General features: G+C 38.1%; 1 protein-coding gene across 1 annotated transcript; it reads left to right on the top strand.

The window, feature by feature from the left end:
• The first annotated feature begins 14,759 nt into the window (after positions 1–14,759).
• On the top strand, positions 14,760–15,099 carry LOC311612212 (large ribosomal subunit protein eL37-like). The gene has a single exon (XM_084865026.1). It carries the CDS (start codon positions 14,772–14,774, stop codon positions 15,063–15,065), a length of 294 nt encoding a protein of 97 aa, XP_084721152.1. The 5' UTR covers positions 14,760–14,771; the 3' UTR covers positions 15,066–15,099.
• The last annotated feature ends 770 nt before the right edge of the window (positions 15,100–15,869 follow it).

Here is a 15,869-nt window from a genome sequence, read left to right as displayed (position 1 = left end):
TGCCATGTATTCTGCTAAACCCTAGACTAGACATTAGAAATGTGAGGATAAGAATAAAATGTCTGCTTGTCTTCAAAGAATGTATACTCTAGCAGAGTAAGTAAACATACACCATTAAATAAAACCACCTTAGTAAGTATTACAATAGAGGTATGAACAAAGGGCTATGAGGGTCCAGAGGGAGCAACAATTTCCTCAGTAACCATCCCCCTTCCCCATTGACCTGGTTGCCCCACGTAGCCTGCTTGTTCAGTCATTTGGATGTCCCACAGAAGAGGTAGGCCTTAAAAGAAATTGGATTTCTTTTGCTAGGGAGGGAAAGGAACATACCTCAGACAGAGGGCCACAGAGGAAGATTAAAAAGACAGATCATAAAAGATCCTGGCCTGTTTGGGCAACAGCGAGAAGTTGTGATGGTTTGAGTGCAGAATACAGGAGGCATGAAGGTGAGCATTGATGCAGGCATGAGGATGAGTTTAGGTTGGATGCAATTGGCTATGGAGAGACTGGACACAGTTTTGGATTGGAAAACAGAACCAACTTTCTGTTGGCTAAGCTACCCAGTTTGTGCTGCTTTGTTATAGCAGCCCTAGTGAACAAATTCAGGGAGTTCATTGTCACTGTGTTTGTGCTTCTTTGCTGTTTCTTTATAATTATTCTCTTTTCATAGATGCCCCTGGTCCTGGCAGATTTCCAATAAAATATTGCACTGGCTACTGACAGTGCTTTGTACCCTTGACCTTCCCCCACCCATGATTAAAAATCACCAATTTAACCCTCAACACCTTGCCTTCCTATCATAGGATGATGTATAGTAAAGGATTATGTATGTCCTTTAATCAACATTAGCCAAGCAAATTGAAGTAAAGCCTTAACTCAGTGAAGGACGTTAAGAATGTTAAGACATAATTAAGGCTCTTAAGTTGGGATGTATGTCTTAAGCATTTCAGGGAAAGAGGTTAATCAGAAGAGAGGTTTCTGATGAAGGGAAACTTTGGGCATCTTTCAAATCATCCTCTGGAGTTCACGCCTAGGGCTGACTGAAAGGAATGGTTTGGCAGACGGAGGGGATGAATTCAGTGTCCCTAAATTTGCTCTCATTTACAATCTCCTGGCTTGTTTGACTTCACTAATTGAATCAATATTTCTTATATATTCTTTCCTCTTATAAAAAAAACAAACACAAAAATATAGTACTAACCTAATGCCTTTAGGCACTTGTACTTTGTCTTCTGAAGACTTTTTAGTGTTATAATTCCCTCAGCCACTCTGTAATTCTTTATTAAGTTTTAATGTGGTTTAAACTCTCCATCTGTAGACAATATTATATTTCCCCCTCTTTGCCAGCAGGTCTAGTATTTCCCAGTAGTCTGTTTTAGAGCTCCTTCTGGTGGTTTAAAGCTATTATGGCACATCCATCTGTAGCATCTGCATCCATTTCATCTCGCGGTGATTGCTAAAAACCTGATCATCAAAACAAAAATAATAGAAGCTATGTTTGCAATGGAATGCAACAATATGGATGCCCAACTTTACAAATTAAGAATAATTACTCAGATTGTGACGGTCAGGAAAAGGACAGGAGAGTTTGGGAGGCAGGTTACCACTGTAGTAAATGGTCATTCTTCCTCCTGTAACTATAAAACATATTCTAAAGGATGCAGTTTATATTCCTATTGTTTGCTAATGTTGGCTACATTTTTGGAATGTTTTAGCTCATGTTAATGTCACTTTTGAGAACAGGCATATTGGAGTGGGGCAATATGACTAATTATTAGCTCCTTTTTCAGGGCTTTTTATTATTTGGTGATGAAACATTAGTAGAAAGAGCTCAGTGACTTGCGGTCATAATTGCTCATTCACAATTGTCTTTTATTGGGGTGAAAACACATGATGTGGAATTTACCATCTTAACCACTTGCAGGTGTGCAGTTTCTGTACATTTCTGTATCTTTTCCTTCGCATCTTTTCCTCCCTGTACTCTCATGTCCTTCTCTTTGGCATTTCATCCTATCTAATAAAGAGGGAATATACAAATTGACCGTTGCACAATAACAAGATGGCTGCACCCATAGCAGAGGCCGAGTATCAGTAACCAGCCTTAATGAGCAATCAGCAGGGACATGAGGCTGTGTGGTGCTGGGCCTGGGCAGGGGACCCGAGGCTGGACCCTAACCCTCCCAGTGGGGCTTGACAAAGGACCTCAGGCTGTACCCCCTGCCCTGGCAAGAGGCTGGGGGGTTTCAGGCCACACCCCCTGTCCCGCAGAGCTTGATGGGGGACCTCAGGTCACACTCCCAACCCCAGTGCTGGGCCTGGGACCTGAGGCCACACCCCCTGCCTATCAGGGCTTGATGGGGACCTCAAGGCATGCTCCCTGCATCCCTGGGCCTGAGGGCCTGAGACCATGCCCCCCACCAGGTGGGGCTTGAAATGGGTGGAGCTGGCCAGATCTGGGTCTCATGAAATTTAAAGGTGCATGTGGGTGGGCAGGGACTTGACTCTGGTTCCCGTGGTGCACCTCAGACTCTGACAGAAGAAAGATTTTCATATACATTTTACTCATTTTCTTTCATCTCTGACACTTCTATTATAGAGAAGGGCAAATAGCAATATTAAATTATTTCCTCTAATTAATTCCCTTTTAATGTGCACGAATTTCATGCACTGGGTCATTAGTACAAACTATAAAGTAAAACTCAAGTACTGATATTAAAATGAAATAAAACATGTAAGGATTACAACTGAGCTACATCATGATGTGGCCAGAAAACCATGTGAAAAAATAAAAACAAACAAAAAAAACAACAACAATAAAAACCAAACCTAGATGTTTTTCAAAATGAGTGTTTTCCTTTTCAAAGTTATAACATTGGGAAGTTAAAAAACTTCAGATTTTTATCTAAAACTAGAAGCCCAATGCAAGAAATTCATAAAAGAGTAGTCCTTCCCAGCCCCAGCTGCTCGGCCCTCACAGCCCTGATTTTTAAAAATACTTAAAAAGTTAAGAATAAATAAAATTGTGTTTTTCACTTCAAAGAATATAGAATTTTGGTTATATTTTCACTGTTACTAAATAGTCCATCTTCAGAAGTAGATTTGATTTTTTGAGACGGGCAGAGGAGAAATGGTTAATAACATAGATAATCAAGCTAAGTCATACTTAGGTAAAAAATAAAACTGAACTATTAGTTCATGAAGTGTTTCTTTCTATATAATCTGTAAATGGATTTTTCTGGGCAATTCCAAAAAAGGATGTAAAAAAAAATATCTTGGGAAATAGCAGGGTTTTTGAAATAAATAGAAAAACGTGTGTAAGTTATTTAGAAATTACAAAGCATTTCAACTTATATTTTCTCATCTGATCATGTCAAATTAGAAGATAAAATAAATATTATTGTTAATGACTATTGTCCTCAACATGCAGATGAGAAGATGGGGACTTGTGGAAGTAACATGTCTTCCTCCAAGTACCTTAGTGGTTTAATGTGGGAGTGATACATTCAGGTGTATGATAGAGCATCAAGTCCTATGGTCTCTCAACTTCACCCCCACCCTCTAGTGACTACCTACTCAGGGAGGCATTCTTTGAGCTATAGCTTGTAGTATTTTTATTCTTTAATAAAAATTAAATGCCTCCTCATCTCAAACCTATCTATTTTGTAAAATTCAAAAACTATGTGTCAGAGGAGAAAAAAAAGACTAGAAGAATTTTTTCTCCAAAATTGTTAAGTTAGTTGGTAATACAATTTTGTTTTTCTTCATGAAACAATAAACATGTATGTATTAACAATAAAAAAAGTGTTATTTGTAAAATTGATTCTAAAAACTAATTGCTGAGTTTGCAATTTCCTTTCTTTTTTAATTCAGATTTTATTTATTTTTTTATAGCAGTTTTAGGTTCACAGCAAAATTGAGGAGAAGGTACAGATATTTCTCATATACTCCTTGACCTCACATATACATATATAACCTCCTTCATCATCAACATCTCACTCCACAGTGGTATATTTGTTATAGTTGATGGTCCTACATCGATGCATCATAATCACCCAAATTTTATATTATGTATCACTCTTGGTGTACATTCTATAGGTTTGGACAAATGTATGATGGCATATGTCCATCATCATGGCATCATACAGAATAATTTTACTGTCCCCTCACCCCCATATCCTCTGTGCTTTGCCTACTCCTCTCCCTCACTCCTCTCAACCCTGAAAACCCCTGAACGTTTTATTGTTTCCACAGTTTTGCCTTTTCTAGGGTGTCAAATGGTTGGAATCATACAGTTTGTGGTCTTTACTTAATAATATACATTTAAGGTCCTTCCATATCTTTCATGGCTACATAGGTCATTTTCTTTTAGTGCTGAATAATATTCTATTGTGTAGATGTTCATAGTTTATTTATCCATTCAACTAGTGAAGGGCATCTTGGTTGCTTCTAAGTTTTGGCAACTATAAATAAAATTGCTGTAAACATTTGTGTACAGGCTTTTGTGTGAACATGACTTTTTCAACTCCCGAGGGTAAACACCAAGAAGAGTGATTGCTGGACCATATGTTAAGCATATGTTTAGTTTTTTTAAGAAACAGCCAAACTGTCTTCCAAAGTGGTTCTACTACTTTGCATTCCCCAAAGCAATGAATGAGAGTTCCTGTTGTTACAAATCCTCATTAGCATTGGGTGTTGTCAGTGTTCCAGATTTGTCTATTCTCATAGGTATGTAGTTTTCGTTCATTGTTGTTTTAATTTGCATTTCTCTGAACTTGCAGTTTCTTTATAGAAAGCTTTAGAATATTAGAATTGAGCTTTTGATTGAAGACCTACAAAGGAGTTTTTTTGGTTATAAGTTCCTGAAAATGTATATAAAGAAATGATTTTAAACTTCTTATTGACTAAGAGCATATTTAGAGGGATTGGACTTTTAGTATTCTTTAATCCATTTAAAAACCCTTTGAAACTCTAATGAAAATTGTGAACTCTCTCACAGGAAAACATATGTGATCTAAAAAAAATGTGCCTATAGTTTCAGAGAATTTGTGGGGGTATCTAAATACCATCCATGGGCCATGCATTGCCTAATTCCTGCCTTCCCCTGCTCTGGGATTTCTGTCAAGTACAAAAGTTTATTTTTTCATGTGTTAGAATTATAACACCATTGTAATTGGTGGAAGTAAGTTAATAAAACTTCTCTATCAACCAAGAAAATATTTCTGAATTAGCATAACGATGAGACTATTTTAGTAATTTCTTTGTAAATAATTTCCTGAATGTGCTAAAGTTTTCTTAAGAATTGTAGTCAATCTATGTACTACATTTCCTTCCTTTTCCCCTCCCTGAGTCCCTTCCCTCCATCTCTCTCCAGAAAGGACTTAGGGCAGTTTACAGACATGCACTAGCTAAAACAAGGCACATGTAAATATATCTAAGTGAGTAAATTTGGACAAAGAGAGACACAAAGTATGGAACATGAGTTGAAATAATGTCTGCTTTAAAGCTCTATAAGTGTATCACTGTTGAATTCTGAGACAACACAGAGAAGGAAATGTTTTAGCCAAATCAGTGATCATAAAAGTTAATGGGTGCTTTAGGAGAGGCACATTTATTTCTGGCACTAAGTCCAGAGAAAATGTGTGTGTGTGTGTGTGTGTGTGTGTGTGTGTGTGTGCGTGTGTGCATGTGTGTGTTTTGTGGGGTGGTTAGTTCTCATCAGGAGGGCAGGTACAATGGACTGAACAAGGTCTTTAAAAATATCCATACAGAAAAAAATGTATTCATATAGTAAATACAACAATGAGTTACTCAAGGCTACTTCTTATCGAGAAGGTTTCAATAGAAATTCATACTATAATGCCTAACTAGTTCAATAAAAGCAACTTTTTGGGTGGGGACTCTAAGCATTATGGCCCAAGTATCCAGAACTAGGACACTTTGGCTTCAGTCCAAGAATATATAGAGAGAAGAATCTGATTGCCTGACCTTTAACAATCTTACACAAAGATAGCTTTTTCCAATAACTTTTAATTAATATTTTTAAAAGATCTATCAGAATAATACATGCATATGGTAAAGTATCACATAGTAGACAACAGCTTTTATACAAGCAACAATCTTCTCCTAGACCACCCCATCCTCTAGACTCATTCCTGAGAGGCAATTATCATACTACTAGAGGCCTGGTGCATGAAATTTGTGCACAGGTGAGGGGGTCCCTCAGCCTGGCCTGCACCCTCTCACAATCCAGGGCTGCTGGCTCCTAACCACTTACCTGCCTGCCTACCTGATCACTCCTAACCACCTCTGCCTGCCTGCCTGATTGCTCCTATCCACTTGCCTGCCTGCCTGATCGTCCCTAACCACTCTGTCTGCCTGCCTAATCATCCCTAACTGCTTGCCTGCCTGCCTATTCACCCCTAACCACCTCTGCCTCGGCTCCCACTGCCAAGGATTAGTCAGGTAGGACATCTGGAATGATGCCTGGAAGTTCGTTCGGCTGTCTGGTCTAATTAGCATATTATGCTTTTATTATTATAGATGCTTAATTCTTCTAGTGGGTACATCTAAAACACTAAAGAAAGTGCTATTTCTTGATTTTCAAATTTTAGATAATCTCTGAATTTTAACTTTAAATTTAGCTGAGCTATACTATTTATCTCTGATTGACAACTATTTTCAGTTTCTCTGGAAACTTATAGTACTCTATTTTATATTCTATCAGTATGTAATTAGGTTCTCTATAAGATGAATATTGGTACCTCTATATTTCTCCCCTTTTGCTTCTTTTCTTTTGTAAATTATACTTTTATATTCATATTGTAAATATCGCTAAAGGTTACGACCATTGTTATAAGTAAATTTGTTTTTCTTCATATGCTGACTTACTTGAAAACCAATAACCTTATGGTAATTAAATTATAATTGACATTTTAGACCAAGTGGTGTACTAGGATTATATTTCCTTCTTAATGGGTCACAATCCATGAATTACTTGAGGAAAAATGTTCTTAATATTATAGTCAATTGAATTTCATTTTTTTTCTAAGCATGTAAAATCTTACTACATTTAAATTTACTAAAATGGATCACAGTTTTCTTTTACAGCTTTTAATTTTGCCTAGAGTTTTTAATAATTTTTTTTTCTTGTTCACAAAATAGTAGTATTGAATATCCTGACATTTTCACATCCTTGCAGTTGGCTACCTGCTGATTTGGGTCCTTTAGCTTTGGATCTCCTTTCTGAGGGAGAGATATTCCCATAACCTTTGTCCCCTGCTCCCGGCTGGCCCATGTGTTCTATGAAGCTGCTGAATGGTGTCACCTCTGACTTGTCTTCACTGGTCAACCTCTTAATGGTTAACCAAACCCTATGTCTTTTTCTTATATGTTTTTCAAACTTCAAGTAACTTGCTAAGGAATGGTAGGAAGGGGTTACATTCTCTAAGTTTTTGCATGTCTCAAATGTCATTATTCTGCTCCCACATCTGTGATTAGTAATTTGGTCGGGTACAGAATTTTAGGTAAAAACCCAGTTTACATAAAAATGTTGAAGGTCTTGCTCTGTTCTGCTCTCACATTCTGTGTTCTAGATGAGAAGTCTGGTGTCAGTCTGATTGCTGAGATTTTGTAGGTACCTGTTTATTTTCTCTTGGCAGCTTTTAGGAATTTCTCTTCTCCTTGATTATCTAAATTTCATAACAATGTGTGTAGCTATTTCCCCCACTCATCTCACAATTGCATTGATTTGGAAGATCCTATCTTTCTGGATTTATTATTCAGATGTCAAGCCCAAATAAATAATTTTCTTATATTTCCTCTCCTATTTTCTAGTCTTCTTTGTTCTATTTCCTGTGATATTTATTCAACTTTATCTTCCAACCTTCTATATGGTATTGATCCTTTGTGCCTCTTTTCTCTTATTCTACATTTTTTAGAGGATTTCTTCACTCTTCTATTGGGTCGGCAGCTAAGTAATTGCGGGTTTCACACATAAATGGCTTCAGTTGAATTTTTAGGTTTGCAGACGTAGTACAAATGTAAAACACATTTTGTTATTTGATAGTTGGCTATTCAGCTGTTAATCAGTAAAAAAAGTTTTTTGATCTGTTTTGTAGTTTTCGTTTGGCGTTTGTTGAAAAATGGAAAATCAAAAGGAACATTTTCGTCATATTTTGCTTTTTTATTTCCTCAAAGGGAAAAATGCATCGCAAGCTCATAAAAAGTTATGTGCTGTTTATGGTGACGAAGCCTTAAAAGAACGGCAGTGTCAAAATTGGTTTGCCAAATTTCGTTCTGGTGATTTTTCACTCAAAGATGAAAAACGCTCTGGTAGTCCAGTTGAAGTTGATGACGCCCTAATCAAAGCAATAATGAATTCGGACTGTCACAGTACAACACGTGAGATTGCAGAGAAGCTTCATGTATCACATACATGCATTGAAAATCACTTAAAACAACTTGGCTATGTTCAAAAACTCGATACATGGGTTCCTCACGAACTGAAAGAATCACAGTTAACGCAACGCATTAGCAGCTGCAATTTGCTAAAGAAACGTAATGAAAATGATCCATTTTTAAAATGACTGATAACTGGCGATGAAAAATGGGTTGTTTACAACAATATCAAGCGGAAAAGATCGTGGAGCAGGCCAGGTGAACCAACTCAAACAACATCAAAAGCTGATATTCATCAAAAGAAGGTTTTGTTATCAGTTTGGTGGGATTACAAAGGAATTGTCTACTTTGAACTCTTACCACCCAATCGAACGATCAATTCTGATGTCTACATTGAACAACTAATGAAATTAAACAATGCAGTTGAAGAAAAGCGGCCCGAATTGACAAATCGAAAAGGTGTTGTATTCCATCATGACAATGCAAGGCCACACACATCTTTGGTCACTCGGCAAAAATTAATGGAGCTTGGTTGGGATGTTTTGCCACATCCACCATATAGTCCTGACCTTGCACCATCTGATTACTTTTTGTTTCGATCTTTACAAAACTCCTTGAATGGTAAAAATTTCAATAATGATGATGATGTCAAATCGTACCTGATTCAGTTTTTTGCTAATAAAAACCAGAAGTTTTTTGAACGTGGGATTATGATGCTGCCTGAAAGATGGCAAAAGGTCATTGATAAAAATGGGCAATACATTACAGAATAAAGTTATTAAATTCCATGAAAAAATTGTCTTTGATTTTCTTTTAAAAATCCGCAATTACTTAGTTGCCGACCCAATATTATGTTTTACAAACTCTGCTTTTACTATTAACAGTCAAGATTTTCTTTGCCAAGAGTTCTTTGTTTTCAGATTGTTCTCTTTCATAGCATACTGTTTTGTTTTGTTTTCCCCTTGAGGGGTGTAATAATATCTCAGTTGTTTCTGTGTATATAAAAAATACATTAAAATATTTATATTCTTTGAATTTCTCTCTTCTCTTTGAATTTGGCTTTTCTGTTGCTGGGTTTCCTCTTATTCCTAATGATCCAAGATTGACATTCTCATTTAAGAGAAGGCTTAGGGATTCTCAAATGCCAAAATGAGATCAGGTATTTACTCCAGGCAGCCAAACCCACACTAGAAATTTAAAAACTCTCCAGAGAGCATTCATGTTTTTAGTAAATAGTCCTCTGGATTGTTTCCCAGAATTAAATGCTAGATTTCTTGAATACGTTGAGTAGTTAGGCAAGCTGGGGTACTGAAGGTTATATCCCCATGTCCCAGACCTTGAATGAATTCCCTGTTTCTCAGCCCCACTTCTTACTCCTGCTCTCTGTCAGGTCTTCTGACTCTGAGCCCAGAGAATCATCCATGTTTCCAAAGGCGGATTTGTCCCAACTTCCTCCTTGGAGCATATTTCCAATGGTTGCTCCCTCTGATGTGTTTCAACTGACAATACATTCCATCCACTTTACATGGTCCATCAATTTGTTGAAATTTCTCATTTGCTATGGAGCCTTTTCATGTCCATTGATATTATAGGACATATATATATATATATATATATATATATATATATATATATATTACATTTCTTTAATTTTATTTCATTGGGTTCCAGGAGGAATAGAGGGATTTGTGGTCATTTTCCTTTCATAAGTGCTCAATGGCAGTCAGTTTAAGATGATGCTCTGTTATGGTCTCAGTTGAGTTTCACCAAAATTCTTAGGTTGAAACCCTAGTTTCCAAAGATGTTTTTGGGAACTAGGAAGTAATTAAGGTTAAATAAGGCTAAAAAGGTGGAGCCCTAGTCCAGCAGGACTGGTGTTCTTACAGAAAGAGCAAAGTATAGCAGAATGCACAGCCACAGAGAGAGGGCCCTATGAGGACACAATGAGATCAATTCTCTGCAAACCAAAGACAGGAAAAAGCAAACCTGACAACACTGTAAACTTGGACTTCTTGCTCCCAGAACTAGTCTATGGTATTGTTATAGAAGCTTAAGCTGACTAATACATGTTCTAAGAAAAGCACCTATAATATAAATAGGTGCTTTTTATATTACCAGGTAAATACTGGTTGGCTCATTTCACCTGACACAGTCAAATGAAAGTGAGGAGTCTAAGAAGAGCAATATTTTGAGCTGTAGGTGAATGTATTAGTAACAGGAAGGCTTTGCCAAAGATTATACTAAAGGCAAGATCTATAATGGAGAAAAGTGATCAGCATGATCACTAAATTTTTTTTTCATGAAAAAGATGAACAGCATACTATAAAATGAGACAAAATATATTGTAAGAACAAACAATTTACAGAAGAAGAAATACAAATATTCAAAAACAGATTTAAAAATTATAGCTGGTGTAGTATACTTGTACCCAAGTAATACCATCTGGAACAGAACTGATTGTAATGCTACTTGTCTTGGAATTATTCCCACTAGCTTTCTGTGTGTATAAAACAGCCATTACCTATGGTACCCTTCAGCTAATAAAAGCTAGAAGCAGAAAGGATTACATACTCTGAGCCCTGAGCTCTGCCATACTTTAAACTAGTGAGGGCTATGCCAAACTACATAGAGTCTGCTGAATGTGAAATCCCTTGGCCTCTTAGGTATTTACTTTGTGTTTGAAAATAATTTTTATCTCTAATGGTAAAAACTGTATGCAAGTTATAGTGTTGAACTGTGCAAAGACTCAAAGGCAGTGCATCATTCTGGATGCTAAAGAGAACATCAACAGCAGCTCTTTAACGTATCTTAGGAATTGTTTGAGGATATGAAAGGTGTGACTGTCAACTTCTAAGATGACTGTATTAGTTAACCATGGTTGTTATTTTTAAAAAATATTGCAGCCCTAGCTGGTTTGGCTCAGTGGATAGAGTGTCAGCCTGCGGACTGAAAGGTCCCAGGTTCGATTCCAGTCAAGGGCACATGCTCAGGTTGCGGGTTCTATCCCCAGTAGGGGGGATTCAGGAGGCAGCCAATCAATGCTTCTATTATCATTGATGTTGCTTTCTCTCTCTCTCCCTCTCCTTTAGTCTCTGAAATCAATAAAAATATATTTAAAAATAAAAATATTGTAAACCTGGTGGCTTAAAAAAAAATAGGAATGTATATTTATTCACAGCTCTGAAGGCCAGAAATCTGAAATATATCACTGGACCAAATTCAAAGTTTGGAGGCTCTAGGGGAGAATCCACTCCTTGCCTTTTAGTTTCTGGTAGTTCTTGGCATTCTTTGGCCTGTGGACACACCTTCAAATTCCTCTCTGCTTCGCATGTACATCACTTTCTCCTCTGTGTGTCTGTGAAAAATCTCTCTGCTACTTTCTTATAAAGACCCTCATAATGACATTTAGTAATGTAATACACTTGGAATGTACAGAATAATGTCCCCATTTTAGGATCCTAAACTTAATCACATCTGCAAAGAATTTTCCACAAGGTAATTTTTACAGGTTCCTGGATTAGGACTTGATATCCTTTTTTTTTTGCGGGGGGGGGGGGGGGGGGGGGTGAGGCAGAGCGGGGAAAGGTAAGATTCTGACATAAATTACAATATGTTTTTCTCCCCCCACACTATCAACCAATTTTCAAACACCAGCTGGGTGTCCCACAATTCCACTTACTTCTGACTGTTATCTACCTAGAGACAGTGTTAAGGGCCAGTCCTACAAACTGCCTTCCTGCTACCCCCCCCCCCCCCCACACTTCAGATGCCAATCCCATTTCTAGGTTGTCACTTGTGCTTCTGACTGACTGGCTATGGATTGGAGGTTTCCATTACCCCCTGCTTGGGTTTGATCAATTTGCTAGAGCTGTTCAGAGAGCTCAGAGAAACATATTACTTACGATATTACCCATTTATTATAAAAGGACATACAGTAACCTGAAAACAGCCAGATGAAAGAATGTATGGGGCAAGGTATGGGGAAGGGACACAGAGCTTCCATGTTCTCTGAGCAGGCTACTCTCTGTACCAACCCAGAAGCTTGCTGAACACTGCTGTTTTTTTTGTTTTGTTGTTGTTGTTGTTGTTGCTGTTGTTGTTCTTCTTCTTCCTCTTCCTCCTCCTCCTCCTTTTCTTCTTCTTCCTCCTCTTCCTCCTCTTCCTCTTCTTCTTCCTCTTCTTCCTCTTCCTCTTCCTCTTCTTCCTCCTCCTCTTCTTCCTCCTCCTCTTCCTCCTCTTCCTCCTCTTCCTCCTCTTTCTCCTCTTCCTCTTCTTCCTCTTCTTCCTCTTCTTCTTCTTCTCCTTCCTCCCTCCCTCCCTCCCTCCCTCCCTCCCTCCCTCCCTCCCTCCCTCCCTCCCTCCCTCCCTTCCTTCCTTCCTTCCTTCCTTCCTTCCTTCCTTCCTAGAGGCTTTATTACATAGGCACCATTGATTAAAGCATTGGCCATTAGTGACTGCACTCAATTTTCAGTCCCTGTCCTCTCCCCAGAGGTGGGGTGGGTGGGGGAGTGGGACTGAAAATGCCAATTCTTTCATTACATGTTTAATTCCTCTGGTGAGCATCATCCATTCTTAGGTGATTTAGGGGCATTCCAGAAGTTACCTTAAAGTATGGTAGCAACCATACTTGGGTAAAAATTGCTATTTAATATCTTAACCTTGCTGTTTTGGGTTCTGTACTTATTTAAAAGTTATTTTGATTTTTCTGAACTTATGTAGGCTATCCCAATACTTCATTGATGATGGTTTGAATATCTCACTGATTGTGTTCTCACTGGCCATCGAAGCACATTCTTCTGGGACCCAGGACAGATAACTGAGTTTCGGTTGACTCAGTGGTCCCGGAATCAGAAGAGCACAAATTATCCTAAATTGCCTCAGTAGCTACAGATAGTGCATTCCTATTGACTCAGTGATCCCAGAATCTGGACAGCACAATTATTCTAAATTGCCCTGGTGGTCCCAGATAATGTGTTTCTGTCGATTCAGTGATTTGTAGATACTTTAGATAACTAACTTGCTCAGTTTCACTTCTGTAAAAGCCTTGCATGAAACAGGTTCCTCATTCCAGACCCAAAGATGTAATCAATACCTTTGTGATATTCTGCCAATATAAGCCAGATGTGGCAAGATGTTCGGGGCTGCGAGATTTGGAGCTTTAGCCCCTCGTATGCTGCCAGCCTTTAATAAATGAGTCCATAATTTGACTTTTTGAGGCATCCTTTGTAAGATGGGGGTTACACTACAACAACCTCATTAACATAGCAAAAGCCCAAAAAGACACTATATTCCTCTCTGAGGAGCCCTGTGCCAGAAATAGGGATGAAGACCAAATATATATTTTAATCTTAAATCACAATACTATGCAGGGGCATGATTCTGCCTGTCACAATGGCCTCCAATTACCCCTGTTTCCTAGTGTACATAGTCTTGTTTAGTTTTCTCCCACATTGAACTAGGGTTGGTCTGTCTGACCAATAGCATACAGTAGAAGTGATGGCATGTGGATTCTGACATTAGCTAAAATAGACTGCAGCTTCTAACTCAGGTGCTTCTCTCTCTCTGTGTCTCTCCTACCCCCCTCTTTCTCTACTCTGTCTTACCACACATCATTCTGGAGGAAATCAAAATCAACTGCCATGTCTTGGAAGATAGTTGACAACTCTGTGGAGTGGTCCATGTGGTGAGGAAATAAGGCTTTAGCTAACACTGCGGGGGCGGGGGGGGGGGGGGGAGGAGAGAATGAGAACTCTTTGGAAGTAGACCTTCCAGTTCCAGTTAAGGCTTCAGAACACTGCATCCCAAGCTGACAGCTCAACTGCAACTTCATGAGAGAACCTGAGACAGAACCACCGGGGAAGACTGCTCCCACATCATGACCCTCAGAAACCATGAGATAAGGCATGTTGTTTTAAGACACTAAATTGTGAGGGTAATTTGTCAAGCAGCGGTAGATAACTAATATATAAAGAGTAGATTAGTGTGCAGCTAGGGATTGGTGAAAATCCATTAATATTGTGATGGGCCTCATAAATATCACCGCAGTCCACATTGCTGTCCAACAATTGTATGAAAGATAGCCAGAAGAGTTACAGCAGGAAACTTGTCATGATAACAGGGGATTTTAAGCAGCAAAAAGAACAATTGCTAACTAATATACAATGCTGGGACTACATTGTCAGAAGAATCATGCTATGATGACTCTGTTTTCTTATTTCATTTGCACTTCTGTTTTCTAGAAGGTATCTTTTGAATGAATATACATGCCATCTAAAAATGCAAATTTAAACAAAAATGAGATACCGTGTATTACCTTTTTAATTTATAAAGATGAAGACAAATTAGGCCTCTTTGTTCTCGGCAGCAGAAGCAAGATGACGAAGGGGACGTCATCGTTCGGCAAGCGCCGCAACAAGACGCACACGCTGTGCCGCCGCTACGGCTCCAAGGTCTACCACCTGCAGAAGTCCCCCTGCAGCAAGTGCGGCTACCCCGCCAAGCGCAAGAGGAAGTACAACTGGAGTGCCAAGGCCAAACGACGAAACACCACTGGGCCCAGCCGCATAAGGCACCTGAAGATCGGGTACTGCAGATTCAGGCATGGATTCCGTGAAGGAACAACACCCAAACCCAAGAGGGCAGCTGTGGCCGCATCCAGTTCATCTTAAGGATTTTGATTAGTCGCGCAATAAATCTCGGTTTAAAAAAAATAAAAATACTTGATTAGAGTCATTTTGGGTAAGAGTACAAACTAATATACTATTTCTCTAGAGGATTTGGTAATGTATTTTGAAAGCCTGAAAATATGCCTAACCAACAACTATACTTTTAAATATTTTTAAATAATCTTAACAATTGAGTCAGTTTATTTATTGTAGCATTGTTTATATGCTTGAAATAATTTAAAAATGAAAATAATCTAAATATCCAAACATAGGGGCTTGATTAAATACATTATGACATATTTAATGCTATAATATTTTCTATAAGCACTGCTTTTACTGCATTCCCCAAATTTTAATACATCATTTGTTATTTTTACTTAATTCAAAATATTTTTTAAATTTCCTTGAGAAATTTGAAAAGATCAACAAAATCAACAACTTTAGGTAGTTTGACCAAGAAAAAAGAGAGAAAACTCAGATCTTTAGAATAAGAAATGAAAGAGAAGGCCTTACTACGCACCTTCCAGAAATAAAAAGAATTATAAAGGAACACTCTGAACATTTGTATGCTAACAAATGGAATAACCCAGAAAGTGGTCAAATTTAGAAAGACACAAACTACCAAATGGGCCCAATTAGAAATAGATAATCTAAATAGATCTAAAACAGTGCAGAGATTAAATTAATGATAATAATTAAAAATCTACCCCCACAAAAAAGAGTTAGGTGGCTCAGCTGGCATGGCTCAGTGGTTAAGTGTTGACCTATGAACTAGGACAGTGGTTGGCAAACACATTAGTCAACAGA

This window comes from Pipistrellus hanaki (assembly GCF_964339955.1).
Source record: "Pipistrellus hanaki genome assembly, chromosome: 17".
In the NCBI taxonomy this organism is placed as follows: Eukaryota; Metazoa; Chordata; class Mammalia; order Chiroptera; family Vespertilionidae; genus Pipistrellus; species Pipistrellus hanaki.
Note: the sequence above shows the minus strand (reverse complement) of the source record. Positions and strands in the feature narration are given on the sequence as shown.

Bases quoted from the DNA above. Each gene is read 5' to 3' on its own strand.
- LOC311612212 (XM_084865026.1), top strand. From the start codon at position 14,772: ATGACGAAGGGGACGTCATCGTTCGGCAAGCGCCGCAACAAGACGCAC.